The sequence below is a fragment of the Neolamprologus multifasciatus genome, chromosome 7 (assembly GCF_963576455.1).
Source record: "Neolamprologus multifasciatus chromosome 7, fNeoMul1.2, whole genome shotgun sequence".
In the NCBI taxonomy this organism is placed as follows: domain Eukaryota; kingdom Metazoa; phylum Chordata; class Actinopteri; order Cichliformes; family Cichlidae; genus Neolamprologus; species Neolamprologus multifasciatus.
In genome coordinates, this window is record NC_140445.1 from 7,410,799 (window position 1) to 7,437,967 (window position 27,169).

The 27,169-nt window shown below is 41.8% G+C and overlaps 1 protein-coding gene across 1 annotated transcript; it reads left to right on the top strand.

Moving 5' to 3' along the window:
* The first annotated feature begins 76 nt into the window (after nt 1-76).
* On the top strand, nt 77-21,948 carry slc7a5 (solute carrier family 7 member 5). The gene is made up of 10 exons (XM_085165516.1): nt 77-836; nt 2,328-2,453; nt 9,293-9,398; nt 9,707-9,751; nt 9,852-9,975; nt 14,732-14,835; nt 14,988-15,084; nt 15,495-15,644; nt 18,706-18,883; nt 20,002-21,948. Exons 1-10 carry the CDS (start codon nt 242-244, stop codon nt 20,055-20,057), a joined length of 1,581 nt encoding a protein of 526 aa, XP_085021642.1. The 5' UTR covers nt 77-241; the 3' UTR covers nt 20,058-21,948.
* The last annotated feature ends 5,221 nt before the right edge of the window (nt 21,949-27,169 follow it).

The following is a 27,169-nucleotide window of genomic DNA, read 5'->3' on the forward strand; positions in this document are numbered from 1 at the left end:
GGCTTTATGGAGGATAGGCTCTGACGTAAGAGACGTCGTAATTTCCACGATTCTTTTATTCGTTCAGAGAGTAGAGCAGAGAAAGCACGCCGCTCTGAGTCACACAACAGACACGCCGTGGACTCCTCGTGGCTGAGGCCGGCCTGAGCATCACAGCGACCGGCACATCAGACTGACGACAGAGGGGGGCGAGACGGGAAGCTTTGTGCGGCAGACAGAAGAGGAACCAGCTCAGCCAGCGATGTCAGGGCTGAAGAAGAGAAGCTCCAACTCGTCCGTGGACAGGGAGGAGGATAAGCAGGTCACTGAGAGGATGCTGTCCCCGGGTAGCGGCAGTGATAAGGGGGGCTTCGGTCAGGATGGAGCACCGGGAAGCGACCTCAGCAGCCCCGGCAACGTCACAGCAGGAGACGGAGCGGAGGAAGGGGTCGCCCTGAAGAGGACCATCACGCTGTTGAATGGCGTGGCCATCATCGTAGGCACCATCATCGGCTCGGGTATCTTCGTCACGCCGACAGGCGTAGTGAGAGAGGCTGGCTCTGTGGGTCTGTCCCTCATAGTGTGGGCGGTGTGCGGGGTTTTCTCCACAGTGGGCGCCCTCTGCTACGCGGAGCTGGGGACCACCATCACCAAGTCCGGCGGCGACTATGCCTACATCTTGGAAGTGTACGGCTCCCTGCCGGCATTCCTCAAACTCTGGATCGAGCTGCTTATCATCCGGCCGTCCTCCCAGTATATCGTCGCCTACGTCTTCGCCACCTACCTCCTGAAGCCGCTGTTCCCCGTGTGCTTGGTGCCGGAGACGGGGGCCAAGCTAGTGGCCTGCCTCTGCATCAGTGAGTATCGGAGCTCAGGCACCGGTCGAGATGATGCAACTTTAGTGTGTGTGTGTGTGTGAGTGTGCCTATGCAGGCGGTTGTGGTGGCACTTCCTGTATGTATATACTATAAAAACACCTATGCCTCGTGGGCACCTCATGGGCACCTCCTGAGATAATAATGAACGACTTTGCTCACACACACAATATATAAAGCCTCATCCTATGGAGCGCGTGCGATACCATCAGCACTCGCACACGTGCGCGTGAAGCAGCTTCCGAGGCAGTAGTGAAAAAATGCGGCGATATTACATCAGCTGCCGGGATGATGTAGGTTGCTCACAGGTTATAGGTCTTAAAAATAACCCAATTGATTGCTTTGAAATAATTCCTGGTGTTTATCATAAATAATATTTTCTGTGACGTGAGAAGCAGCAAAGATTTCAAAATAAATGCCTTCATTTTAACTTCTTAAAATTTAGATATGATAACTTAATCTAAGTTGGTTTTATTAAATCAAATGCAAGCAAATGTACACCGATAGATGATTTAACCCCAGTTTTAGTGGTGTGGTTTAAAAACAAGTAATTTATCATCAGTTTTCGTGTGGCATGTCTAAGTTAATAAACAGCCACACATTTATGATGGATGTGCAGAGAGTTTTCTATGTGCACTGGGCTGTTTTACACCTTATTTAGTCTTAAAGCAATTATTTCAGGATTATCACCTGTTTCATCACTTCATTCTTCTTTTCAAGACTTCATGGCTGCCTGAACATAAGTTTAGAGGTGTGTGTGTGTGATGTAGGTGGTGGTGCGGTGGTCAGGGTCGCTGCACATTCCTAGCTCCTAAAGTCTATTTTAGTGCCGGGTATTGTATAATTTGAGTGCTGCTGGAATCTATATAATTCAGATCAGTGTGTCTCTGTTCCCTTCAGGTTTGTGAATATACGTGTACGCTACATGCCCAAGTATTAGCCATTAGTGTGTGTTTGTGGGTCTGGATGCCAAAGTGTGTCTACCCTTGTACTGTACTTGGCCTCCTTCTCCTTTGTCCTGGTCTCTCAAATACAGAGTCTCATTGTGCCGTCTCGTCTTTCTATTGTGGCCCCGACCTGATTTAGGAGCTTTGAACAGGCCTGCTGCTTTAGTTAATCACTTCTAACAGGCTACTGCAGCAACTTTGCGTGTGTGTGTGCTTTTGGAGGATAGGGTAGGCACCAGCCGGTACATGGGCATTTAAAAGACAGATGGGTACAAGAGAAAAGACTTTATTCTCTTAAAAATGTGTCACCCCTGTAACTTCTTCCTCTGCTCGCGTCATGTTGACAGCAGAACGTACAATCACACACACTCACTGTTAGGTCCCACAAGTGGAGCAGAAGAAACACATTACAGGGTAAAGACTGGTTACAAGATTGGTTTCCTGTACGCGTAACACACCTGTAAGCTTTGTGTCAGTGACCTCTTTTCCTCTGTGGTCTTCTTCTCTGCCTCCTTTTCTTTCGCAGTGTTGTTAACCTTTGTGAACTGCTACAGCGTGAAGGCGGCCACCAGAGTGCAGGACTTCTTCGCGGCAGCCAAGCTTCTAGCGCTCGGGCTCATCATAATCATCGGATTTGTCAAGATTGGACAAGGTACCTTGCACAAGCACACAGATACACAAATGCACACGTCACCTCTTTGCTCTTATGCCGGCTTTATTTGCCCAACCCCCACTTTGTTTCCCTCCATCCCTCCAGACACACCTTTAACAAGTTAAAATGTAAATGACCGACATGGCTGAAGACGGGCTGAGGTAGCCACAAATATGCAAATGACACGTGCTGATATTCTAATATACTCAGGCTTGATGAACCCACTCAGTCTGTTTTTCCTCCCTCTCCTTTTCACTGGCTGTTCCTAAAAAGCACGAGGTTTGAACATCAGGTGGGTGTGGCTTCCGTGCTCGCCGTCTGAGATGCCCACATTAAGGATTTCTGCTCTCTGTGACACCATACTGATCCATTAGCGCTTGTAAAACATTGTCCATGTTTAATAAGAGGATAGACCATCATGACAGTGTATCAGAAAGTAATTAAAAAGCATAAAAAGGTTCCTTTAAGAGCCTGACACACATTACAAAAGTTAAACAGTAAATAACCTCCATGGTAAAATATGTGGATTTTATGAACTGTGGATTTTAATGTTCCATTTATATTGTTATTAGATTCCCTTAAATAATTTAGGCAGTGTAGAAAGTCTTTACAGTTTGAGTTTGCACGTGATTGCATCAGCAGTCGAGGAAGTTGACGGACCAGTTTGTGTGCCACGCGACAAAAAACAGGACGTTTCAGCTGCATTTAGTCCAGCTGTGTATTCCATTCACACAGTAGCTCGCCTGCTGGCACAATCAACCCTTACGTAAGCAGGTAATCTCAGTTTCAAGGGGGAAATCCTTAAATTAGATTACTTAACTTAATGGATCTGTGTCTCCTTCACTAAGAGATTTGAAGAAGTGTTGTCGTGTACCTTTTTCCTCAAAGTGAGTCTAAGATTAAAACCAGCAAACTGACTGTGACTGTGAGGATAATTGTGTTAAAAAGAAAGTCGTGATGGCCCAGATGTATAAAGCTTTCATGTCTTTCGTCGCTTGTGACTCTTAAATTGTGTCTGGATCGCCTCTCTTTCAGTTGCTGTGTTCTCATCCCGAGTAAACCCTCACACACGTGATTTGTAGATATTTGATTTCATGGAGTGACTTCTGAATTTTATTACAACCAACAGGATCTGGTGAAGTGTTGTGTAAAGATAGGACAGATAAACCATATAATGGCTCTTATGTAGGACACATTTGGGAGTGTGCTCATTGACTGTTACAAGTCTGAGTCACAAATAACGTCTGTTTGAACAACCACGAACATGTGCTCGGCTCACTATAAACCACTGAAAAGTGTGCTTTTAATCAGACAGGAAGTGCGCTTAGGCGATCAAACTGCCCTCTAGAGGAAGGGTTTGGCACTCTCAGCCAAGACTGACTACCACGGTCTACATATCAAAGCTGACACAACACCCCTCTGCTTCTTTTGTGAGGTTAAAGCTTCTACCAGGCGACTGGAGGCTTGTACCCAATCTGCTACCCGTGTTGGCTCCTAACTGCTCTCATGGCTGGCTTTCTTCCTGCACGCAATGAAGCTGTCGTCCATCGTATTCCTCTGAGAGAGACGGAGGAAAATGGAAAACGGGGGTACATTAGATCATTAGCAATAGATCAGAGTAGCTCTCCTGGACAGAAATAGTAAGAAAGAAATGCAATAAACGGGAATACAGCAAGCACTGTGTATTGAATGAGGATGAGCTGGTACATCTGAGTATAAGGAGATTGACCACAGGGCTTATTTTGGCTCTAGACTCTGTACATAACCTGTGTATTTTCACTGTATGAAACACTGACGTCAGTGTAAACACACTAACACCTTATATTCCATCGATGTGTTGAAATTCAGCAGATTTTGTGGCAGTACTGGTTCACTTAAAACTGCAGTTACACTGCAAAGTTGATGCAGTTGCACAAGTGTCCACATTCAAAATAGCAACAACAAAAAAAGGAAATAAGCTAAAAAATTATGAAGGAAATGCATCAAAACACAACACCGAAAGCAGACCGGGATTAGTCTGGCTTTACTTCAGCCTGTTTCTTTAGTGATAAATGTGTATCTAAAACTACGTTAACAGCGCACTGCAGCACCAGCCAGTCTCTGCTGCTTCATATCAAATCCAAATCCACTGTTTATGTTCTGATCCATTATTAGTTGCCGCTACTGCCAAATTGTTGGTGTAAAACTTCAGCTAACTGTTGCACACAGAAGTAAGTGAGCAAGGGTATCTTGTTATGGAGTAAGATTACTTAATCAGAACCAAACTGGAATAAATTCAACATGTTCAGCTGGAGCTGTGAGGTGCACTGGAGCCACAGATGCACAGGCTTAGCGGGTAAAATGACAGGTCGGAGATCACCTGAGTGGTGGTCGATTAAACCCGAGCTGCGTCTGGTTCAGCATGTCTCCTTGTCAGACTTTTAAAGCCAATATTTTCGACTCATACACCGATGTTCTGTGCCGCACTCGTTAAATCTTTGTAAAGTTGAGGTGACTTCCCAGTTTGTTAGTTTAAGGTGCTCGACCAAAATCATGCCGTATGGATCCAATATTGAATACCCAAAGGTAAAAAGGTTGCAGTGACTCACAACATTCGATAAAAGTTGACAAAATATCAATTTCCGCTGTTTTTGTTCATGTCAGCAAACCTGTGTCAGCCTTGTCTCAGTAACTGTGGGGAATTCATAGCAAACTGTGGAATCTGTAACATCAGCAGCTGCAGGGAGCCTCTGACCTTTGTGCTCTACTCTCACAATACCGTTAATTACATTAATACTTTTGGAAGTAATTCTTCCCCCAGTAGTGTGAGAAAACTTCATCAAAGTGTTCTCAAGTAAATAACAAGCATGAGCTGCTTTTACTCTGCGGCCTCATTCATCTTTCCTTTCTGATCCGTTCCCTGTAAGCTGAATGCTAAGTTCACTTATCTAGTGTCTGTTTCGGTTTGTAAATGAAACACGAGGACGGATTCTACCTATTTGTTATTCTAGTCCTTTTCTAAGTGTCATTTCTGGTTTGGTGTCTACTCTGAATCAATTTTAAGATCTTTAATCATCACTCTGCCTCTAATAACTGTTTACCTGGGACGTCTCACATTACATAGATTTCTAGAAAGACTAGGCATGTGCCTGTGATTATATCAACAAACGAAAGCATAATCCCTTTTTCTGTTGTAGCTCTCCCTGGCTCGTGACTGGTTGAGTGCGCCTCGAAAGCACCTCATGCACTAATGGGTTCACTTTAGATTCAACAATTCCAAATATTTCTAGCTTTCTGAAGCATTTAGTGAGTGCATGGGAATTGTTAAAGCATGGCTCTGAAGCTTTGCACATAGGGCCCTGTTCATGAGGCCTGGAGTGTCAGATTAGAAGGCAGTGCAATCTGATTAGCTTCAATAAAGCCTCCGCCTTCTTAGTTTGACTGTTTGTAAGAGAAGCAAACAGAGACCATCTATCTGTAAGAACAAGCTCTCCCTCCCATCGTCTTCATTTACTTGACTGTAACAGGAATTATTCAACACAGCTGCTCACACCCAAAGTTACACTCACAAACTGCTGGGTCACACTTCAGCACGGCTCTCCCTGGCCCAAGGTGTCCAAAAAGTAAAGCCGTGTTTGCTAGAAAGCCTGTTTACCATACCTGATTCACAGGTGGTTACTTCCCACCTATGTACAAATACATCATCTCATTTCAAATAGTATAACTAATCCATGTGCTACCGCTAACTGTGAGTCTGAACCACATCAGACTCACAGTAACCCGCACTCTTTCGAGGATGCCAATGTTCACATTTTGGACAGAGAGGACAGATGGTTTGAAAGAGGAGTGAAAGAAGCCATCTATGTCCACTGTGAGCGACCATCTTTGAACAGAGGCGGTGGTTTACGACACCAACTCTCTGCCATCTATAATCCAGTTTTGAGATCCCTTCCCAGACGCCTTAACGCCCACTCACATCCTGGGCCATCTGACCTCAGGAATTCGCATGATAAGGTGGGGCCAGGTTTCACAATGAGCTCACCTGAAACTCTGGCTGATTGGGACCCACACCCAGTTCCACACCTTGGCTCAGGCGATTAGGGGATCATCAGGGGGTCCTTTTGTCCCTCTGTGGGGGGATATATCTGGGACTCTCCACCATTTGACCTTAGAACTGAAGAAGCTTCTCGGATGAGAGGTGAAACGTCTTCAAGTAACTTAAAGAAGTCCAGACGCTTTTCTTTGCAAGCTCCTTTGACTACATCAAGAAACATATTTTCTGATGTAAAACCAGCCTATTCACTGTATTGATGTGAAGAAATAAGAATAATTGAGAAACTTTAAAGCTTACACCACAGCAGCTTCTAATAAAGGCACAAAAGCCTTTATTAGCGGAGAGCTGTTGAGAAAGCCAGGAAATGAAGGGAAAGAACGCAGGGGAATGACAAGTAGAAAGGCCTTGTATTTGGAATCAGACTCGGGGTTACAGCTGACGACATCTGTGCCAATTTGATCTGCTCACCAACTACATGCATTGGTGCCGGGTCTCACTGAAATGTAGAGAACTCTTTGCGTGAGGAAGTGACTGTAAATGATTATAAGGTAAGCAGGTTAATATTTCTTACAATAAATAAGTGGATTAAAACCATTGTCATAGCTGCGTGCTAAAGACCATGACCGATTTTTGCCATTTCATGATCTGTCAATATTTGTGGTTGTAAAGAGCGTGACTGAGAGAACTAATATGCACTTGAAATAAAGTGTGCTTATCAAAAAACTAAAGAGGTGTCTTTGAGTGCACTGTCAGAGTTGTGCTTTGTGCCCTGATTCTACACACAGAATGAACAAAAGGCAGGAATTTAGTTCATTCAGGTGTCGCTGGCAAGTTATTAGCTGTGTGTGTGTTCTCTGTCATTCATGCATATTTGATTTTTATTGTGTGTGTGTGTGTCACTTTCACTGTCTGGTGCCTGTATCATGAGACCAGCTGGTGGTGGGTCAGCGTGCCCAGACCGATATGGTGGAATGTGATGAGAGGTAGAAACAGAACTGTGAGGAAAGTCCCCCACTCTGACTTTAGGCAAAGATTTAAAGGTTTCACCATACTCATGCCTGAAAATAGGAGGTCTACGTGTTATCAGTTCAAATAAAACGCATCATCTAGCTATGAAAAGAGGCTTATTTGGTTGCTTTTCTGTTGGATCATTCACACAAATGGCTTGCATGAATGATCCAACAGAAATGTGCCTTAATTTGGTTGCTTTTCTTAAAGATTACGTTTCTGTGGTTTTTTCCCCTTTAAATATCAAAGGTCAGTAAGTCCCGTAAAAATGTCATATCATATCAGAAAAGAAAAACAAAAGGAGCTGTGATGAGTCAGACTTCACTGTCATAGTTGGCGTTCCACAGATTTTTAAGCCTGATCAGAAGCTGTGAGTTTAACAGGAATTCTGTCGAGTTGAGACACGGGTCAACATAAGGCCTGAGGTGGATGACATGACTTGTGCAATGTGTGGCTACTCACATGGTTTAAAAAAAAAAAAAAAAAACTATTCTTCTTCATAGAAATGTCAAACCAGCATGAGCAAGCTGCTTTGTGACGTTTAACTGATGCTGGAATATGCAGCAGAATATTTAAAGGCAAATTCAGATGACAACTGTCTCAAATATTAAAAGCAATCCATCTTAAGGGGGACCCATCATGTAGATTATCAGTCCATACTTTTATTCTTGCAATAGATATTTTTGCATGATTCACAGTTCAAAATAATCAAACTTCTTCTTCAGACGGGCATTGGCACAACCTCTCACTGTTGAAGCTGTTTAAAAAAAACAATGTTTTAGGTTGTCGCCTAGGTTCAGTTTAAATGCATCAAAACTACGGGAATATTAACAGCAGACAAGAAAGTGTGCACAGGTAATTGTTGCCATGTCCTGTAATATTGGCAGTGCTAATTTATTAAGCATAAAGAGCCGTTTAATGCTGTTTAACAAGTGAGCGCCCCCCCAAGCTGGCCGCTGGGGGAGCGCCATGGTCTCTTGACACTGTGGCCACACATCTGTCTGCCTCATCATAGGTGGAGCAATGCATGAGGCTGTCCGTCGGACCAGGCTGCACAGTAATCGGGCGTTTCCCACGCTGCACATTGGCTCAGGGCTAACCCTCCCAGTACCAACACTGCCGGGGGCTGTTGGTTTAGCAACCGTCGCCATGTCTGAGAATGAGAATGCATGTCGTGGAGAGCAGGAATTTGTACACAGATTCCCTACAACCAGCAGAAACCTGAAGGACTGGGAAAAGAGGCAGTGATCAGAATGTGATAAATCCCCATAAGGGCTCAGGATTTGAAGAGAAATACAAATGCTGTCTGCTGGAACAAGTTGCATTTATATCAGCGTTAGCATCTCATATGCCATTGGATGGAGGGCGCGATCCATAGAGCTATGATAATTAGAAATAACGCACATGTTAAAAAGTTGAACTATCCTTAACCACAGGCTTTCTCCTGCCCCTCTCCCTCGTCTTTTAACTCTGCCTCTTTTATAGGCTGCGTGAGCCTTATGTCGACCCGCATAGCCTCGCCACTGTCTGGGTTACTTATTGACTGTCTCAGCCAGGTCTTAACTCCAGTAATTCTGCAGTCCTTCACTGATCCGCATAGTGGGGCGGATTTAAGCATGATATTAGACTTTTCCCCTTTCAAATGCTCTTTGGCTTGTGGATTCACTGGTCAGTGTTTTATGTATTGTGCCAGAATGACTGGTCAACCTGCCCGTGGCCCAATAGCGCAGACGGTGAACTGGGGCTTTTTTTTTTTTCTTCTTCTTCTTTTTTTTAAAAATCCTTTTGTCTTCTCCAGGTGATACAGTCGGACTTCTTCCAGAGAATTCCTTCAAGGGGTCCAAATATGAGTTTGGAAGTATTGGCCTGGCACTCTACAGTGGCCTGTTTGCTTATGGTGGCTGGTGAGTTAACACATCAGCCTAGCTGTGCAATTAGTTTGCTGTCCACTGTCTGCCTGTATCCAGTTTCCCTCAATTCAAATGTTAAACCTGGTGCTTGGAGACGGTGTGGAAATGGATCAAACGCTGGGGCATTTTGTCAGTAACATATCATCTGATAAGTCCAATGAATGGCTATTACAAATAACACTGAACATACTGTACATTACTGATGTTTCTTTTAAATAATAAATATCAGAAAAATAAAGGTTCATTGCTTTTTCTTTTTTTTTTACTGTTCAACACCTATTTGTTGTCTCTTTTGTTTCCAGGAACTACTTGAATTTTGTTACAGAGGAGATGATTGAACCTTACAAGTAAGTTGATCACAATTGTGATTTTACCTTTAAAATTCACGTGGAGTAGTCAAAAGTCCGCAGTTGTAATCAGCCTGCCGTTGTTGTACGTTTTCCTCAGAAACCTTCCTCGAGCCATCATCATCTCCCTGCCGATAGTGACAGCAGTGTATGTCCTAACAAACTTGGCCTATTTCACCACACTCTCCCCCGATCAGATGCTTAACTCAGAGGCTGTGGCTGTGGTGAGTGCTTTGAGCTGCAGTAATGTACAAAAGTCTTGAGCCATCCCTCATTTCTTTATATTTTGCTAGGAAAATGGGAAATTGGTTCGGTGATTTATTAAAAGATATAAGACAAAAACAGAGTTTGTACAGTTCTAACAAGCTTGAAAGTCTGTATTTGGTATGCTTTAAGTGCTTCCTATCTAACATTCACACACATTCTGTCAAGAGATTTATTCTAAAGACACTTCTTCAGCTAAGAATCTAAAGGTAGAAACACACAGACGCTGCAGTTTTAACTTGCAAGGGCTTGATCACAGAATGCTCACACCAGAGTGGGGGCCCTGTGATGTGCGCTTTGTTCCTGCACTTGCCTTTATTTATATACAAAAGTAATACAACAGTGAATACGTCTTATTCATTAACAGAGGAATGTTAGTATGTAGGGAGTGAAGATAAAAGTGGTTCAGGTGTATGTGTGTGTGTGTGTGTGTTATTCTGAAGGACGTTGCCCCTCTTCTTGAAGATAAGAGCATCCAGCTCCCATCTTCCTGGCAGGAGTGAAATGATAACAGCTTGCCCAGCTATTATCGCTGTGAGAAAGAATTTATAAAGCAAGTCTTGATTCCAACAACAGTCATAAAAGGGTCATCATGCAGTATTCTATAATATGCAAACTTATATATCACAAAAAGATTATACTGACTACTAAGTAGGGATGGGTATCGAAAACCGGTTCTTGTTGAGAACCGGTTCCCACTGTTTCAATTACTTGGAATCGTTTGCCATTTTTGCAAACGATTCCCTTATCGATTCCAGTCGCCCCGAATGACGTCACCACGTTGCGGAGCGTCATTTACCTGGCAGGAAACATGGCGGCTCAAACGCTAAAAAGTTTGGTTATACTTTACGAGAACGGATGACAACAGGGCAACTTGCAATACTTGTAAAGTAGATATTTCATTTAAGGGAGGAAACACTACGAATATGCAAAAGCATTTGCTCACAGAACACGCGATAACCTTAAATGAATGTCGTGTTTTTAATTCCGCTCCGGACTCGTGAATCTCAACCCAGCAGCAGCGGTAACGTTTGCACGTCCTCTCCCGTTAATGCGGCAGGTAACTAATCAACTAACAGTGCATATTATGTTAGCGCGATCTGCCTTATTACAAAACCTGCCATTACTGTGCATTTAGATGACCATGATGAGAGAGACAGACAGAGTCTGGCTGCCTCAGATGCTGGCAGTTCTTGCTACAGTCTACCGGTAGCGTCTCCTTTCAGGCCAGGATAGACGAATGTCACCGAGCAGTGACTAAGTTTGTGGTAAAAGGCTTGCACCCATTTGCCACAGCAGATGCCCCCGATTTTCGGTAAGTGAATGTGTTTAATTGTAGGCAGGGACATTATTGGATATTCTTGTGTAATTGCTACAGAAGAATATTTATTTTATTATTTTACATTCACAATTTTTTTTTCCTGGGGACCCTGTGACACCCCATTGAAGAGCCGTAGGTTGGATCTGTTAAGATCTCACTGTTGGGTTTGTAAGGCCATGTTACTCCTAAATTTCTATCTTGTTCAAAGAGAAGATGTAAAACAAAGATCTAAGCTAATTGACCTTAGTGTTCTCCTTTTTTTAAAAAAAAATAATCGATAAGAGAATCGATAAAGAATCGAATCGTTAAACAGAATCGAAAATGGAATCGGAATCGTGAAAATCTTATCAATACCCATCCCTACTACTAAGTACAATTTTATATTGACACATTCATACTCCAATAGATGCTTCGGAGAGCAGCTTGGGGTCTTTCCGAAGGATATTTGACATGCAGACTGGAGTAGACTGAACCAGCAACCTTCTGATTAGTATACAACCTGCTCTAATCTACCTCCTGAGTTAAAGCCAATCCGAAACCACCCGTGGAGCGGAAGGGAAATTTTCTTGTAATTCCTCTAAGTCAGGGGTGTCCAAACTTTTTTCACTGAGGGCCACATACATAAAAATATAGGAGGGGCTGGGCCACTTACTAGAAATTGGGTATATAACCTTAACTTTAGTGTATTAAACTTAGAAAAATCACTTACAAGTGGTCGAATATATTATATTGTTGAATATAATTAAAGACAAAACTGCCTTCATCACAGCTTTCCATAAATGGATCTTTATTGATTTATTCAGAAAAAGCTTTGGTAGCTCATTCTCAGAACAGCAGCCTCAGATTTCTTCTTAGACAGAAGATTTACAGCACAGAGAAAAAACAATAAAGGGGAAAATGGGACGGGCACATTTCAAGTTTGTTATTTAAGTTATTAGGCTTAGCAACACACCTATTAACGTTAGTTTGAAACCGTTATCAACATAACAGACTGAACTGGACTTAATAACAGGAGTGCATATAATTTTAGTAAATTATTCTGGTGAGTATCAGCTGCGCTGGGTATGTAAATCGGGACATCCAGCCGCGGTGCTGATCGCCACTCGTGCCAAAAATCCAGACAAATGTCACTTGATCAAGGAGCAAATCTGCATCAGATGAGATCAGCTGACTTTGCGTGTACGTGGGCAGTGCACAGCGGTGTGTACTCTTTGTGTTAACAAGAAAAGCGCATATAAGAAAGTGGTGTGCAATAGGGCTGGTTATCGTCACTGATTTCTAGAATCGATTCAATTCCGATTCACAAGGTCCCGAATCGATTCGATCCACGATTCGATTTAATTCGATTTGATTTGATTCACTTCGATTTGAATCTGGGAAATTTTGACAGTCAGATATATTATAATTCAGATCAGTACATTTACATATTTTTGTATCTATAAAAAGGAAGCTGACACATGCAAGAGTTTATCAAAGGTGTGAGCATCACAGCAGATGCCTTTGTGTCAAAGTAGCTGAAGATAAAACACAGAAAAACATGAAGGTGATTTTCCTGGCCTGGGATTTTATAAAAATATTCTGCAGTACATCAAAAACAAGAGAAAACCATTAATGAACATATGAACATTACCTCTGAAGTTACAGCGGTTTTATTAGAGACACAGCTGAGCGTTTTGCATTTTGCATAATTTTAAAAAGTTTAAATTTGTTCAGTATTGAACAGCAGAAATTAGGTTTTCTTTTCGGAAGTATATAAAACGAAAAAGAAAAAAAAACGTCGGTCGACAGCACTGTAAACAACGGTAGACTTGTGCGTAACTGCAGAAAACAGTACAGAGAGAGAGAGAGAGAGAGAGAGCTGTGCGTCATGGTCGAAGCAAAACAGTAAAAGCCAGAATCGATTTTAATCGATAAATCGATTATAAAAACCCACCCCTAGTGTGCAAAAGCAGGGTAGTGACAGAATTGATGCGCATTATTGATATTTGAAGCATGTGTACCTGCACATTAACACACGGGTACTGTGGAATATATTTTTTACTCACCTAAAGTGCTCGTCCACTCCCTGCAAAAAAAATAGCAGCTGTGCGGTGTCTGTGGCATCAGTGCTCTCATCGCATGCGATGGAGTAAAGATCAAAAGCACAGCTTTATCAGACAGTTGCAGTTTAATGTTGGCTGACAAGTCTTCAGCAACTGGATTTCTGGACATGCTGACGTTGTTGACGGGCGCATTATTTCGGTGACTTTAACGAGGCCGTGTTTTATGAGGTCTCCATCTGAAAAAGGCTTGCCATGTCTTGCGATGAGTTGGGCGACCTCATAGCTGGCTATTGTAGCCTTTTTCTGGACCTTTTGAGCACGAAATAATTACTGTTGCTGACCCCGCAGGAGAGATACCCTTTGCTTTAATTTCTGCTCTGGCTCAGCACCAGTGTAGGATGCATAGGCCTGATGTTTGGTTTCATAATGACGTCGTACATTATACTCTTTCATAACTGCCATAATTTCAGTGCAGATCAAACAGACACACTTCCCCTTGAATTCTTTGAAGAAATATTCACTCTCCCACCATGTCTGAAATTTTCTGCATTCACTTTCTACCTTTCGCTTCTTTGGTTCTGCCATGTTTAGTAACTAACTTGGGCTAAATTTCTTCTGTGATTGTCCTTTTTGGTGGAGCAACTGCCACGATCGACAGTAGCTCCCCCTGGTGTTAAAACTAAGAAGTGCAATACACTCAAGCAAAAGTTGAAGTGCGGGCCATATTCGATTCTATTTATAAAATTACTTGCGGGCCAATTAAAAATGGATCGCGGGCCGCAGTTGGCCCGCGGGCCGGAGTTTGGACACCCCTGCTCTAAGTGGTCTTAGGGAATAGTTCTCCAGGCTTCTTCAAGGACATTTGAAGCTCTTCTTTAGATGCTGACTGGCTTTTGTTCCATTCTTTATCAGAATGATCGCATACTACTTTAATAATGTTGAAGCCCGGCCTCTGGGGAGGCCAGTTCATGAGTGATAGTGTGTTTTTCAATCCAGGTGTGCTTACTGCATAGTGTTTGGGATCATTGCCAATTTGAAAAAATGAAGCCATTGCCCAACACTGCCTGCAATGTAACCCCAAACCCTGACAGAGCCTCCACCATGTTTTACAGCAGTATTTTAAAGCAGCCAGTGTCCAAAGAAAAACTTTAAGCCTGGAAAACTACTGCCCGGGACCATTTTATGTTTAGCTTCCAAGAAGTTGGTCTTGATTGTAATTGTCTTAAAGAAATTAGCAGTGGCTCAAGGCTTTTGCACAGCACTGTATATTTGGGTGGGGGGTATAACAGGTCCAAAGATGTGAATACTTGCTGCTGAATGCTGAATATATGTTGCTGATGTTGTTGCCTACAGGATTTTGGTAACTACCACCTGGGTCCCATGGCGTGGATCATCCCGGTGTTTGTAGGCCTGTCCTGCTTCGGATCAGTCAACGGCTCACTGTTCACATCATCCAGGTAACACTCTCACACCAACCATGTTAAAAAAACAACTCGTGCGCACACACAATTAGCAAGTGTTAAGAGTCGAGATTAGAAACACCCGGAGCCTCTTCATCTTTCTTTTCACAGCGATTAATCACATATCTGTGTCTTTCTATTCATCTCAGGTTATTCTTTGTGGGTTCTCGGGAGGGTCACCTGCCCAGTCTGCTGTCAATGATCCACCCCACTCTGCTGACCCCACTCCCCTCACTTATATTCACTGTATGTTTTTGGTTTTTTAACTTTCTTTATTGGCACACGAGAGAGCACATCTTCTGAAACCATAGCTAAAATAATAGTGTGCGTGTCTTTTGAGTATTTTAATTTGTGGGATCTCACTTCACTTCACTGCATAATAGGTTATTATATACAGTTACAGAATATTTTTAATTAATTTTGAATAAAAGGACAAAGGAGAACTTTTCTGGAAACAAAGACTTTTTGCTGCTCTCTTACACAGCTGAGAATCAAACCATCCCAACATGCTAGCAACTTTTACACCTGCTCAGAACTGTTTTCAATGAGTTACTTTATTTAATTGCATGCAGAAAATCTCATACTTAGCATCAAAGATGGAGGCAGTGTCACCAGACTTAGAGAGGTAATGTTTTCCCTTCTCTCCGTCTGTCCAGTGTTTAATGACGCTGCTCTACGCCTTCTCCAGCGACATCTTCTCCGTCATAAACTTCTTCAGCTTCTTCAACTGGCTCTGCATCGCCATGGCAATCATAGGAATGATGTGGCTCCGCTATAAGAAGCCTGAGCTGGATCGACCAATAAAGGTGAGTCAGCCTCGAGAACTGTTTTTAAGAGGTTTTCAGCAAAAAATGTGGCTGGTGGTGGAGAGAACTAGCCTGTCAGGCAGGCCAAAACAATGGATCTTCTCTTGGTCATTGTCATCATTGACTCCCACTGAAGTTGGCTTTGGCAGCAGGAAATCTTCCTTCTTTGTGTAAAGCGACAGACAAAGATTCATTCAGTGCAGATGAACAGATACTGATTGCAGATTAAAAGACAGGAGGGGAGCTGGATGCTAGTCAGCTGGTGCTGAGGCTGGCTGCATGCTTGTGTGTGTGTGTCCAGTGTACTCGTGTTACCCATGCTGTGGGGACCTGAATCTGTTTATACAGTCAGTGTGGGAAAAGCAAAAAAAGGTCTTTGAATGTTACATTTGAGGTTGAAAGCTTTCACAATTAGGGTCCAGATTTGGAAAGTTAGCTATGGTTTGGGTAGGTTTGCACAATCTCCGTGATGTCCTCTGAGGTGATGGAAACACAGACGTGTGTGTGTGTGAGTAAGAGGAAGAGTGCTACCGCTGCACTCTCCGCATCACAGAGGACCCTTGTTACAATTTGAGTGTGTGTTTGATGGTCAGAGGCGGAAAAGTGAAAGAGGCAAATGGATGTACTGGTCCAGTCCTGTGTGAAAGCGGGTGGCTGGGACAGGAGCGGCACTGTCCCTGCTGACCTCCATCTCTCTTTCACTCTCCCACTCTTTTCCTTTTTCCTTTCTTTGTCTGTCACATTCCTGCTGTTCAGCCAATGAGAGTAGCGGAGAATCACACAGTTAGATTTATTAATGAGTCCTTTTTGTAGGAGAGATGCAACACTGTGCCCTAAGAACAGCTCGGTTATTGACAGTGTCTGCTCACATTGATGCTACGTGTAGCATCTGAACACAAGTGCATCGCATATATGATTGTTGAGCACAGACGCTATCAAACATAACCCGGTAATAAGGATTACTACAGTGGCGCTGGGAGGTCAAATACAGTGTTGGTCAAGTTACTTGAAAAAAGTAATCAGTAACTAATTACTGATTACTTCCCCCAAAAAGTAATCCTGTTACTTTACTGATTACTTATTTTCAAAAGTAATTAATTACTTAGTTACTTAGTTACTTTTTAAAAACACGATTTACAACCTGAATAGGTGATAAAGCGATAGATCTTTCAGCTCAATTCTACTTTTTCTGCATAATCCATCATACAAAATGTAATCAAATGGAAAAGTCTCTTTTTAAAACTTGTTTTATTAGTTTTAATCTTTTAACTTTATGCATCAAGCAAAATTTTAATTAAATGCAACATTCTCTGACTGGAAGAAATTAGTTTAACATTTAAACCTATTTTCTGCACATTCCAGCACATAAAATAAAATAATTTTTTGTGTTTACACTCACTCTTTCAAATAGATGCAAGTAAAACACAGCAGAAAATAAATAAAGTCACAGACTAGCGGTCCTGTTGCTCTATTTTCACCTGTAAAGCAGGAGCGGGGTAGGCGGATGTTTATCCTGGTGCAGGTGTGCCGCAGCGGTCAGTTGAAGAATCCGCGAGTTTCTCTGTGAGTTTCCCATTACGTGGTAGCGCACTCGGTGCTTGCTTGGACGTTTAGGGTTTTTTTTTCGCTGTTTTTTTTCTTCCCACGCACAATGCTAACGGACGCTAATGTTTTTGTCACTTTTTGTGGAATCAAACTTAAAGTAAGGTCAGTACTTCCACGCTTTAAACGCTGCACGCTCATACTCTCTCCCGCACTCAATATATTATCCATTGTTGCTCTGCACACAGCTGTTGTCACGACCGTGGCACTTGCTTACGTCATTGTCATGAGACATTCTCGCAAAAAAAATCACGGTTTTAGTAACGCAGTAACGCAGCGTTCCTACGGGAAAGTAACGGTAATCTAATTAACATTTTAGCAATAGTAATCCCTTACTTTACTTGTTACTTGAAAAAAGTAATCGGATTAGTAACGCGTTACAAGTTACTGCCCATCTCTGGTCAAATACACTGCAGCTTAAACTTAAGAAAGTATGAGCTTGTAAAAATGCTGCAAAAGCTTTCAAAACACAACAGTTTAAATTTTTCTGGGAGAGGCATTCACAGCTTATGTATTTGTGTTGTGAGGGAGCAAAAGATGCAGGTAATTTTAATTGGATAATCCATAAGATACTGTAGATGCATGTTTGCTATTAGCCGTTTACACTTCTGTTGTGTTTTGTGAGCTTTTTCTGTGTTTTTTCTATTTACTGGTGTTTTCTTAAGTTGCAGTGCATTTGGCCTCTCAGGGCCACCATAGATTATAAGGACAATCTGTGAAAGATTTAGACTTTATTGAATCGTGCCACCTGCCACATCCTGGCATCCCATTTTATCACCTCAGCTAACCAGAGCTGTGAGGGTGGCGGTGATTCGATATTTTACTTGGCTGATGATTTTTACAACTGAAGGGTGCTAATGGAAGAGTCCATTAGTGGACACTAGTGGTTAAATTAGTTTATCTAGCATATATAATAGGGAGCATTCTGTCTTATTGCATCTAGCTTGGCCAGGTTAGATATCACAAAGACTGTATATAAAAGATGGCCGTAGGTTCTGTGCATAGAGTATAAATGATGGATTTAGCCACCATGATGTCCCTCATTGGTTTAGGATTGGATTTTGAGCCTTCTTTGTTAGCATTTCCGCTGCCACCTTATGTGGATGAAATGGTGACGTGCTAATGTTGTAGCTGCCATAGGGGCAATGCACACACACACATATTGGCTAAGTGGTGCCACGCCCGTAGTTCAGTTATCCAGGTGGATACGTTGTAAAACAGTTTACATCATAACTGTTTTTTATAGCATATTGCAAATATTCTTTTTCCTGCTACAAATTTGGGTATTTTAGGAGCTTTTGACTCCTTTTGCGAGCCTGCCTCAAGTGGCTCATGGAGGAACTGTAGTTTTGGTCACTTCACGCTGACTCTAAAACATCGAGCCAATGCAGAGGTGGCTTACAGCGGCGTTATTTCTCAGCAAACGCTCAGTTATGAGTTTTTGTGCTTCTCCCTGCAGGTGAACATTCTGCTACCAGTGAGCTTTGTGTTAGCCTGCCTCTTCCTTATCATCGTCTCCTTCTGGAAGACTCCAGTCGAGTGCGCCATCGGCTTTGGGATCATCGCCACCGGACTGCCCGTCTATTTTATTGGTGTGTGGTGGCAGACTAAACCCAAGTGGCTGCGAAATGGAATCCGTAAGTAAAACAAACTCCTCCCCCTTGTCTATGAATATGTTACTTGGAGCATTTTATTCCACCTGTTTTTGTGTGCGCTTTTAATTTGTGCATTAACCTCCTAAGACCCAAACTCTTCCACGGCATGCATTTTTAATTTCTCTTTGATATTTGGGCATATTGGGGCTGATGAATGTAAAAACAAAGAATTTCCAGATTTTTTTTTTTTTTTACCTTCTTTTTGTTTTTAAGACAAATAAGAGCCACATATGAGGATATTTGTTTAAAATGTTGATAGAACAGTAGCAGTATAATGTCCTTGTAAGTGGATATAAGGCCCTTGTAGAGCAAAATTGAGTATTTTGGTCTAAATAACCCAAAATGTGATGTCCACTTATGTGGACGCCAGGTCCTAGGAGGTTAATATAAGCTCAGTTGATTTTTACTGCGAAAATTCAGAGTTATCTCAGGTTCTGCGTAAAAGTTTCAATGCTAGGTTCAATAAAAACATGACAAGTTTTTCTTCTTGAAGCTTTTTAAAATTGTCCTCCGTTCTGCTGCTGATTAATATTTTAGGTTTATACGGTGGTGTGTTGATCCGTATTTCTCTCTTCAGCTGCTGCATTTTGTCCTTGTCAGTTTCCAGCTAAATAATAACATTTAACAATCAAATGTAAAATTTGGTAGGATTTCAGATTCATCATCTCAAGGCTTTACGTTGGGTAAAGAAAGATGTGGTGTTGGTCCACACTGATAGGCTTTCATATTTCAGCTCCATTCATTTGAACGTTTGCTTTGCTCTTGATTTGTATCCAAGCTTTTTTTTTTTTCTTTCTTTCATCGCTGAGTTAAATGTTTAACTCCAGGTGACCTCAGCTGTTCTGGCCCCTGAAACCCATTTCAGGGTTCAGGGTTAGACTCGGTTTGCTAAATCTGAAGGAGGTCCCTGTTAAAGGTTTTTATTAGTGGTGATCTCATGTTTTCCTCACTCATAGCTCTCCTGAGTAGAAATAAGAACGCCACTGTGGCCTTTAAGGTCAGATAAATGGGACTTGGGATGCAGTCGTTGTATTTGAGCTCTGTTTGGGTGGAAACTTAGGCGAAGTGATGATTAACCGTCTCCGATGTTTGTTTTTCAGACTCGACCACAGCTCTGTGTCAGAAGTTCATGGAAGTTGTGCCTCAGCAGTCCTAAAAACCAAGTCGCCCTTTTACTTCAGCCAAAAGGCCAAGACGATTGGGCTAAGATATCATAACTGATGATGTTTGAACTCCGCTAATGCTTTTCTCACACACACACACACACACTCACTCACTCACTCACTCACTCTCTCTCTCTCACATGCACACACACACCTCATATGAACTTGATGAAGACATCTGAAGTTAAACAGCCATCGTCATTCTTTTGGGGTTATTTGACCCTTTTAGTGTCAATAATTTGTAGTTTCTTTTCTTCTTTTCTTTTTATAAAACAAGAACTGTTGTTGTTTTTTTTGTTTTTTTTTACATTTTCACTAATTGTTCTGTAAATACGTCTAATCTGCTGTCACCAGAAACCTGTTGTATTTAGCGGTGCCTTTACGTTGCAGATGAAGGTGAGCGTAGGTGGGCGATGATGCAGAACCAGCTGTCAAAATAAACAAAAAACAAACAAACAAACACACAACAACTTTTCCCTTCAGGAAGTTGTTGCTGGATATCACTACACACTCTGTTTTGCTCCTGCAGTCTTTACAATTTCAGTGTTGTGTTGTTGTCTGTGCTGCTGTGCTTTTGACAGTAAGCATCTGTCTGCCTCTCACTGTTGGTTATTTGACCTGGCATGTTGTGCGTCTGTGCACAAAGCTGAACAGAGGCTGTGCTTTTTTTTTCCTTTTTTGAAATATTTAAAGACGATCAGAGTGCTGACGTCCTCTCACATGTAGGCCTGCTGCTGTGGTTTTATATCGGGTCAACGGGCAGTAAATTAAACCTAATGTATGTTTCGTTTGTCTGGCTAACCAAAGCCCAACTTAAATTTCTCTCTGAGTATAAAAACATGTGCAGTCTACTGATTCCTCATAGGACTTCTGTGTCTGAAGTGTCTTTTAAATCCTCATGTGGTTAAGCTTGACAGAAGTGCTCATGGGAAATAGTATTTTCTGAAAAGTGGGTCAAAATGTGCAACCTTTCTGCTGTTCTTTTTGTGTTTTTATTTTTTTTTAAGGCCGGGGCTGGGGTTGTCACTGATGTCAGTGATCAATATGTTGGATTACTGAGCCTGGCTCCCAGAGTGCCGCTTTTACTCCATCGCACTGAAAGTGTTTGAGGCAATGTTTCCAACTACATGCTGCAGTAAAGCCATGTAACACTCACAGCACGAGGTTAGAGTGGAAAGACAGAAACAATGCAGTTTTGTTTTGTTTGTTTTTTCTGTAGTGGATGTCTGTGTGTGTGTGTGTGTGTGTGTGTGTGTGTGTGTGTGATTGCAGAACATAGTTGTTTTTCTGGGCACAGACATATGAAGCTTAAATGCTCCCCTCTAAATTATTCCATGCAAACTTTTTCCCTTTTTTTTTTCCAACAATCCTATTCCGTTTTTGTATTTTTGTATTTTGGGAAGTTAAACTGAAGTGACACAGGAGTTTCAGTCTACTTATCCTCAGACTGTCAGTTAGGAAGTTTGATGTTTTTATTTTTATAATGGGTTCGTTGAGAGATGGAGCACGGTTTCACATCACAATATAACTGCTAGTTTTTCATTTTTCATCCTCGTCTTTTGTTTGTATTCCACGCACAGTAAAAGTTAAACAGAAAACTAGAGCTGCATTATTAGTGTCCACCCCGCTCCTCCTGGAAAAAGGACCAAAAGTACAGGTTACCATGGCAGCGGTGGATCCAGGAGGAGTGATGTGTATGTTATAGAGTTAGAGCCTTCTAACACTCCAGCCATCGCTCAGAGCTGATGGAGAAACTAACATAAATGCGACTGTAGGAACTTTATTTATTTGTAGCAAACTTTTGATGTGTATTATTAGTCGCTCTAATTTGTTTACAGGGCATTTTGTGAAAAGTGCTTGTCAAATAAATCTTGAGTTTTTTTTTCCAGTCTTGTTCTGTTTTGTTTGGTTTTCATCGTTTGCTCCTCCCAGCTTTCTTTGCATTAATTTATTTGTAAGGAGTATAAAGTACAGATATTTGTGTTAAAATTTACAGAGGGGAGAAAAACTACTTAAGTACAGATAACTAAAAATTAAACTTAAGTACAGTATTTGTAGTTTGCTATTTTCCCCTCTGCTGACAGTTAAAAGCATTTCTTCCTTTATGGTTGCTTCTCTTCTGTAGCCAAAGCTAAATGCCAACATACCAAGGCCACACCTCTGCTCGTTCCGGCCAACTTTACAACCCAAATATAATATAACCCTGTTAAAATATAAAGATAAGATAACTCTTTATTGTCATTGTACAGTCATACGTAGTACAGTAGTACAATGAAATTGGAAAACTGTCCTACGTTGGCACTACATATAACACCATACGACACATGACAACACAGTATATTTATAAATATAAATATTATTATTGTTATTGTTTTAAACATTGTTACCTTCTCTCTCCCCCCCCCCCCCCCCCCCCCTCAAAAAAAAAAAAAAAAAAAAAAGGGAGGTAGCCAGGTCAGCTATTTGCATTGATCAGGGCTATTGCCCTGTTGTAAAAGCTGTCCTTGAGTCTGTTTTACCAGGACCACAGCAGCCTGAACCTCCTGCCAGACAGCAGCAGCTTAAACACCCGGTGTCCTGGGTGTGTGCAGTCCCGTAGGATGCTGCGTGCCCTCTTGAGACAGCGAGTGCTGTACAGGTCCTTCAAGGAGGGAAGAGGATGTCCAATGATTTATTTATTTTTTTGTTGCCATATTGATGACCCTCTGGAGTGCCTTTCTGTGTGCTGTGGTGCAGCTGGAGAACCACACACCGATGCAATATGTCAGCACACTTTCAATGGAGCAGCGGTAGAAGACGGTCAGCAGCTCCTTCTTCAGGTCCATTTTTCTGAGGATTCTCAGAAAGTGGAGACGCTGTTGGGCCTTCTTTAAAACCGCAGAGCTCTTAGAGCTCCATTGGAAGTCTCTGTCTATGTGCACACCCAGAAACTTGAAACTGGAGACCCTTTCCACGCACTCCCCGTTGATGCTGACAAGCTGCAGCTCAGACTTCCTCCTTCTGAAGTCAACTACCAGTTCTTTTGTCTCGGTGGTGTTGAGGTCCAGGTTGTTATCTACACACCAATCTGACAGCCTCTGAACATCAGCTCTGTACGCTGTCTCATCTCCCCCAGAGATGAGCCCCACCATGGTGGTATCATCTGCAAACTTGATGACTGTGTTGTCTGGGTGGGTACTAACACAGTCATGTGTTAACATGACAGTACACATACTGTAAAAAAAAAAAAAAAAAATTAAGTAAAGGAAAGATAAATGAAAATTCTACCTAAGTACAGTCATGGACTATTTGTGCTTCATTGCTTCCCACCCCTGCATTTAACCCTTAAATTTCCAGTTTACATGATCCAACACCTTGTTTTAGGACGTCCATGTGCAGCGGGCTTGCTGCATGATTTGTTGTTATTAAAATTACATTAGGTCCTTACTGTATTTTAATACAATAAATGTATTTCCCGAAACGTAGTAAAACATTAACTAGAGAAACGCTGACATAATCATAAAATCCCATTGCCAGCACCTGAGGGCTTCCATGCTGGACTTGTGCTGTCTGACGTTAGCAGGTGTAACACTGACAGCATCTGTATAAACTTTGAAAAAAGGCGAGCGTAACAACAGAAAGTTTAATTTTTTTTTATTTTCTTGAGGAAACAAGAGCAACTCCAGCCTGTTGATATTTCCATGGAAAAAACCCCCCAAAGTGGTGGATGACTAGCATGGTGCAAACATGGTTAAAATGTAACCTTAGAAGATCTACATCTTTAAACCCTTCACTAATAATAGTAATGCTGTTTATTGATAAAGTTATTTTTCTTAGACCAAATCACTGGTTCCTGGTCCCCTTATCCAGGTTGTACCTTTAAGCTTGCTTCCTTTGTTTAGCACTTGAATAGCCTCTCATTCAGCTCGGTAGGAGTAGATGGGCAGGAAGTAAGAGGCTGCCATGTTTGGTCTCCCTGCTGCTTGTTGGATATCTGCAAAGTGCCTCTTCAGGCTTCACTCCGCTTCTTTTCAAACTCTTGATCGGTCCATGTTCACGTGCTCCAGCATCCGTCAAAGATCTTCAAGAAGTCGGAAATTCCTTCACCCCACTTTTGGCCCTGTGTGCAGACTGAATGGATGTTGGACGTTTAATTAGTTGAATTAATTACATTTACTTTGAAAGCTAGTCTGAAAGGCATGTTTTGAGCACGAGGGGTTAAAAAGCAACATTAACGACTGTGCTGCGGTTTCAAGTTTTTCTTTTCTATTTTTGTAAGAATTTGTGTTTTTTGTTTTTATTCAGGACAATAAAGTAAAAAGAGACTTCACAAGACTACAAAATACTACACAATCATATCAACAGACACTCCCTGAAACATTTAGATGGAGTTTAAAAGCTAATCGTGGAAAGAAATGTGTTATGTAGGTGCTAACTGTTGCTGCTGCTGTGGATAGTTCTGTGAATGCGTACTGACAGTAAACCGTTGTGCTAGATTACAGCAGGATGTTTGGTCTTTAAGGTTAACATGACACACAGCTGATTGATGTTCAAACAAACATAATCCTCTCAAGCATTCAGAACATGCAATGCAGCCAGGAGTGGAAGTGGATTACGGCTCCGAGGTCACTTTACAGGCTTGTGGTAAAGGTAAGGCATGGATACCTGAACCTCTGAACCCTGTACACCACTACAAAGAAGTAATATTTAAGTCCTGATATGTAATTTATTTTGAAATCTTAAACTTTCATTTACATTTAACCTTTTGTATTGTCTATATTGGTACCTAACGTTCTGTTTATTTTAGCCTTTTGTGTACAGGGCTTTGTGACTGCCTATGAAAAGCGCTTAATAAATAAAGTTTACTTACTTACTAGAGAAGTATTCTACAGTTGTACATATCAGGAGATAATAAAGGTCATCTCTTGCAGGTCTTAAAATTAGATATATACAACTTAAGGTGAACCACACGACGTATTACATTGAGTCGTTGTTTTTTTAAACAAATATTAAGACAAAATGCAGAAGCAGTGTGTCAAAAACTAAGTACACCCTCAGCTGCTGCTGATCAAATACACTTGAGTGACAGATTATCAGCAAGACATATAAAAGACGCGTTCAGTGAAAACCAAACACAGGTTGTCTCATAGCAACTGTCAGCATGGTGGTGGAGGGGTGATCTTTGAGTTGAATAAGAACTTCTCTACATACTAAAAGATTTGAGTGTCAAATATAGGGAATAGGAATTGATACGAATTTAGCGATTCCATTATCAATATCGCTTATTCTCTTTGGGTGCACTTTAAGAGTCACCACCATCGCTAAGCAGCACAGACATTACATTCCTGCAAATCAGTTGCCTGCTGTATGATCAAATGTTTGTGCCGATCACTGTTTTGGTCATTACTCAATAAAAATAATGTATTACACATAGTACCCAGAACACTGACCTAAAGTAATGCAGTATGCAGTAGCGGTTTTAGATACGGGCGACACGGGCGGTTGCCCGGGGCGGCATCGTGGTGGAGGGCGGCATCACGGGCATCGGCAAAAAACTGGGAATGTCGCAGGCACCAATCGGTTTTCTATCGCCCATTTGCTGGGAGTAAGGGCGCCCTTCGTTTGCGAGGTGCGCCTGCTGCTTGCGGCGCAGAGAGGAGAGGGCGGGGCGGCGGGGGATTCTCTGACTGGCTGGAGCAGCATCTAATAACCAACTCACAAAATAAAACAAAATAAAAACAAACCAACAAACACAAAAACACCAGACATTATAATACAGACTTATAATTTGCACCGATGAGAGGGAGTGTTCGCCCAGGGCGCCAAACAGGCTAGGACCGCCACTGGCAGTATGTTACTCAGTTACTCCCATGAGAAAGTAATCCATTATACTACTTGTTACATTACTTTCAGAATTCTCTGTAAAATGACCTGAAACACAATGTCTCATAATTACCATTTAACATTATAAACCGACAGACCACAGTCCTACAGCAAAAATAAAAACCAGCACAAAGACACTAAAGCGCTCGTCACAGTGATTCTACTTTAAAAACATGAACAGGTAGAAACGGGAGCTGCACACTATCTGCTCATTAGTTTTGTTACCTGTTGGATCTCAGGGTCTGGCTGCTGGGCTGGGGTCAGCATTCACTCAGCTTTATCACCACTCTGGGTTCTTAGCTAGCTTAGTGTTAGCATGCTACCTATGCAGGTGCTTGTAAAGAGCCAAAGTTGTGATAGCGACATAATGCAATTGTTTCTGTCCTGGACGCAGTTTGCACTTCACCATTGCACTCTTGCCTTTTTGTGCAATAAAAAATAAAATGTCCACATCAATGCTGCAGAATATGCCTCTATTTTACACTATTGTATTTCACATACAAACTGAAATCAGCTGATGGTAGCATAAGCACAAGTGGTGATAAGCGGGATCACTGAACTCAGCTTCCTAAAGGATTATTTTTCTCACCTCCTCATTCTTTAATATGTTCCTACTAATCTTGTTGCCTTTATATTCCCTATATGAATGCAGAAACGCATCCACTGCATGTCGCACTAATCCTGAAATTCATAAACGTACAAGTGGTTGTAAAAAATACTCATAAATTAATTTTTCCAGCAGAATCTATAAAGCAGATATCATCTATTGTGCAATATTTTGCAGAGACGCCTCGGTTCACCTTGTGTGTCCATGCCTGAGAAAGGGAGCGAGGTGTTTGTGTCAGAGTTGATCATGGCACACCTGGTCAAACACCAGTGTGTGTGTGTGTGTGTGTGTGTGTGCAAGGGTGAAAACAAGCGATCTCCATTCATGAGGTGCCATGGTCTTTTTCATGGTTCTTGATTATTGTTGTAAAGCTGCATCTGAAAGCTGGGGTTTTACTCTATTCCCTGTTTTCAGTTTACTACAGCTCCTTGTTTCTGTTTTTATTTCACTTCATATCCCTTATTACTGTATTGACTGATTTCCCCAGTGCCATTTAAGGACTTTTATTTTGTGTTAATATTTTGGACCCACCCTTCTACTTAAAGTATTTTTCAGTATTTTTCAGTCAACAGCATCCTCAGTTTGGTTTTTAGTGTTTTTAGTCTGCTTTTGGTTCCTCTTTGTAAACGTATGGCC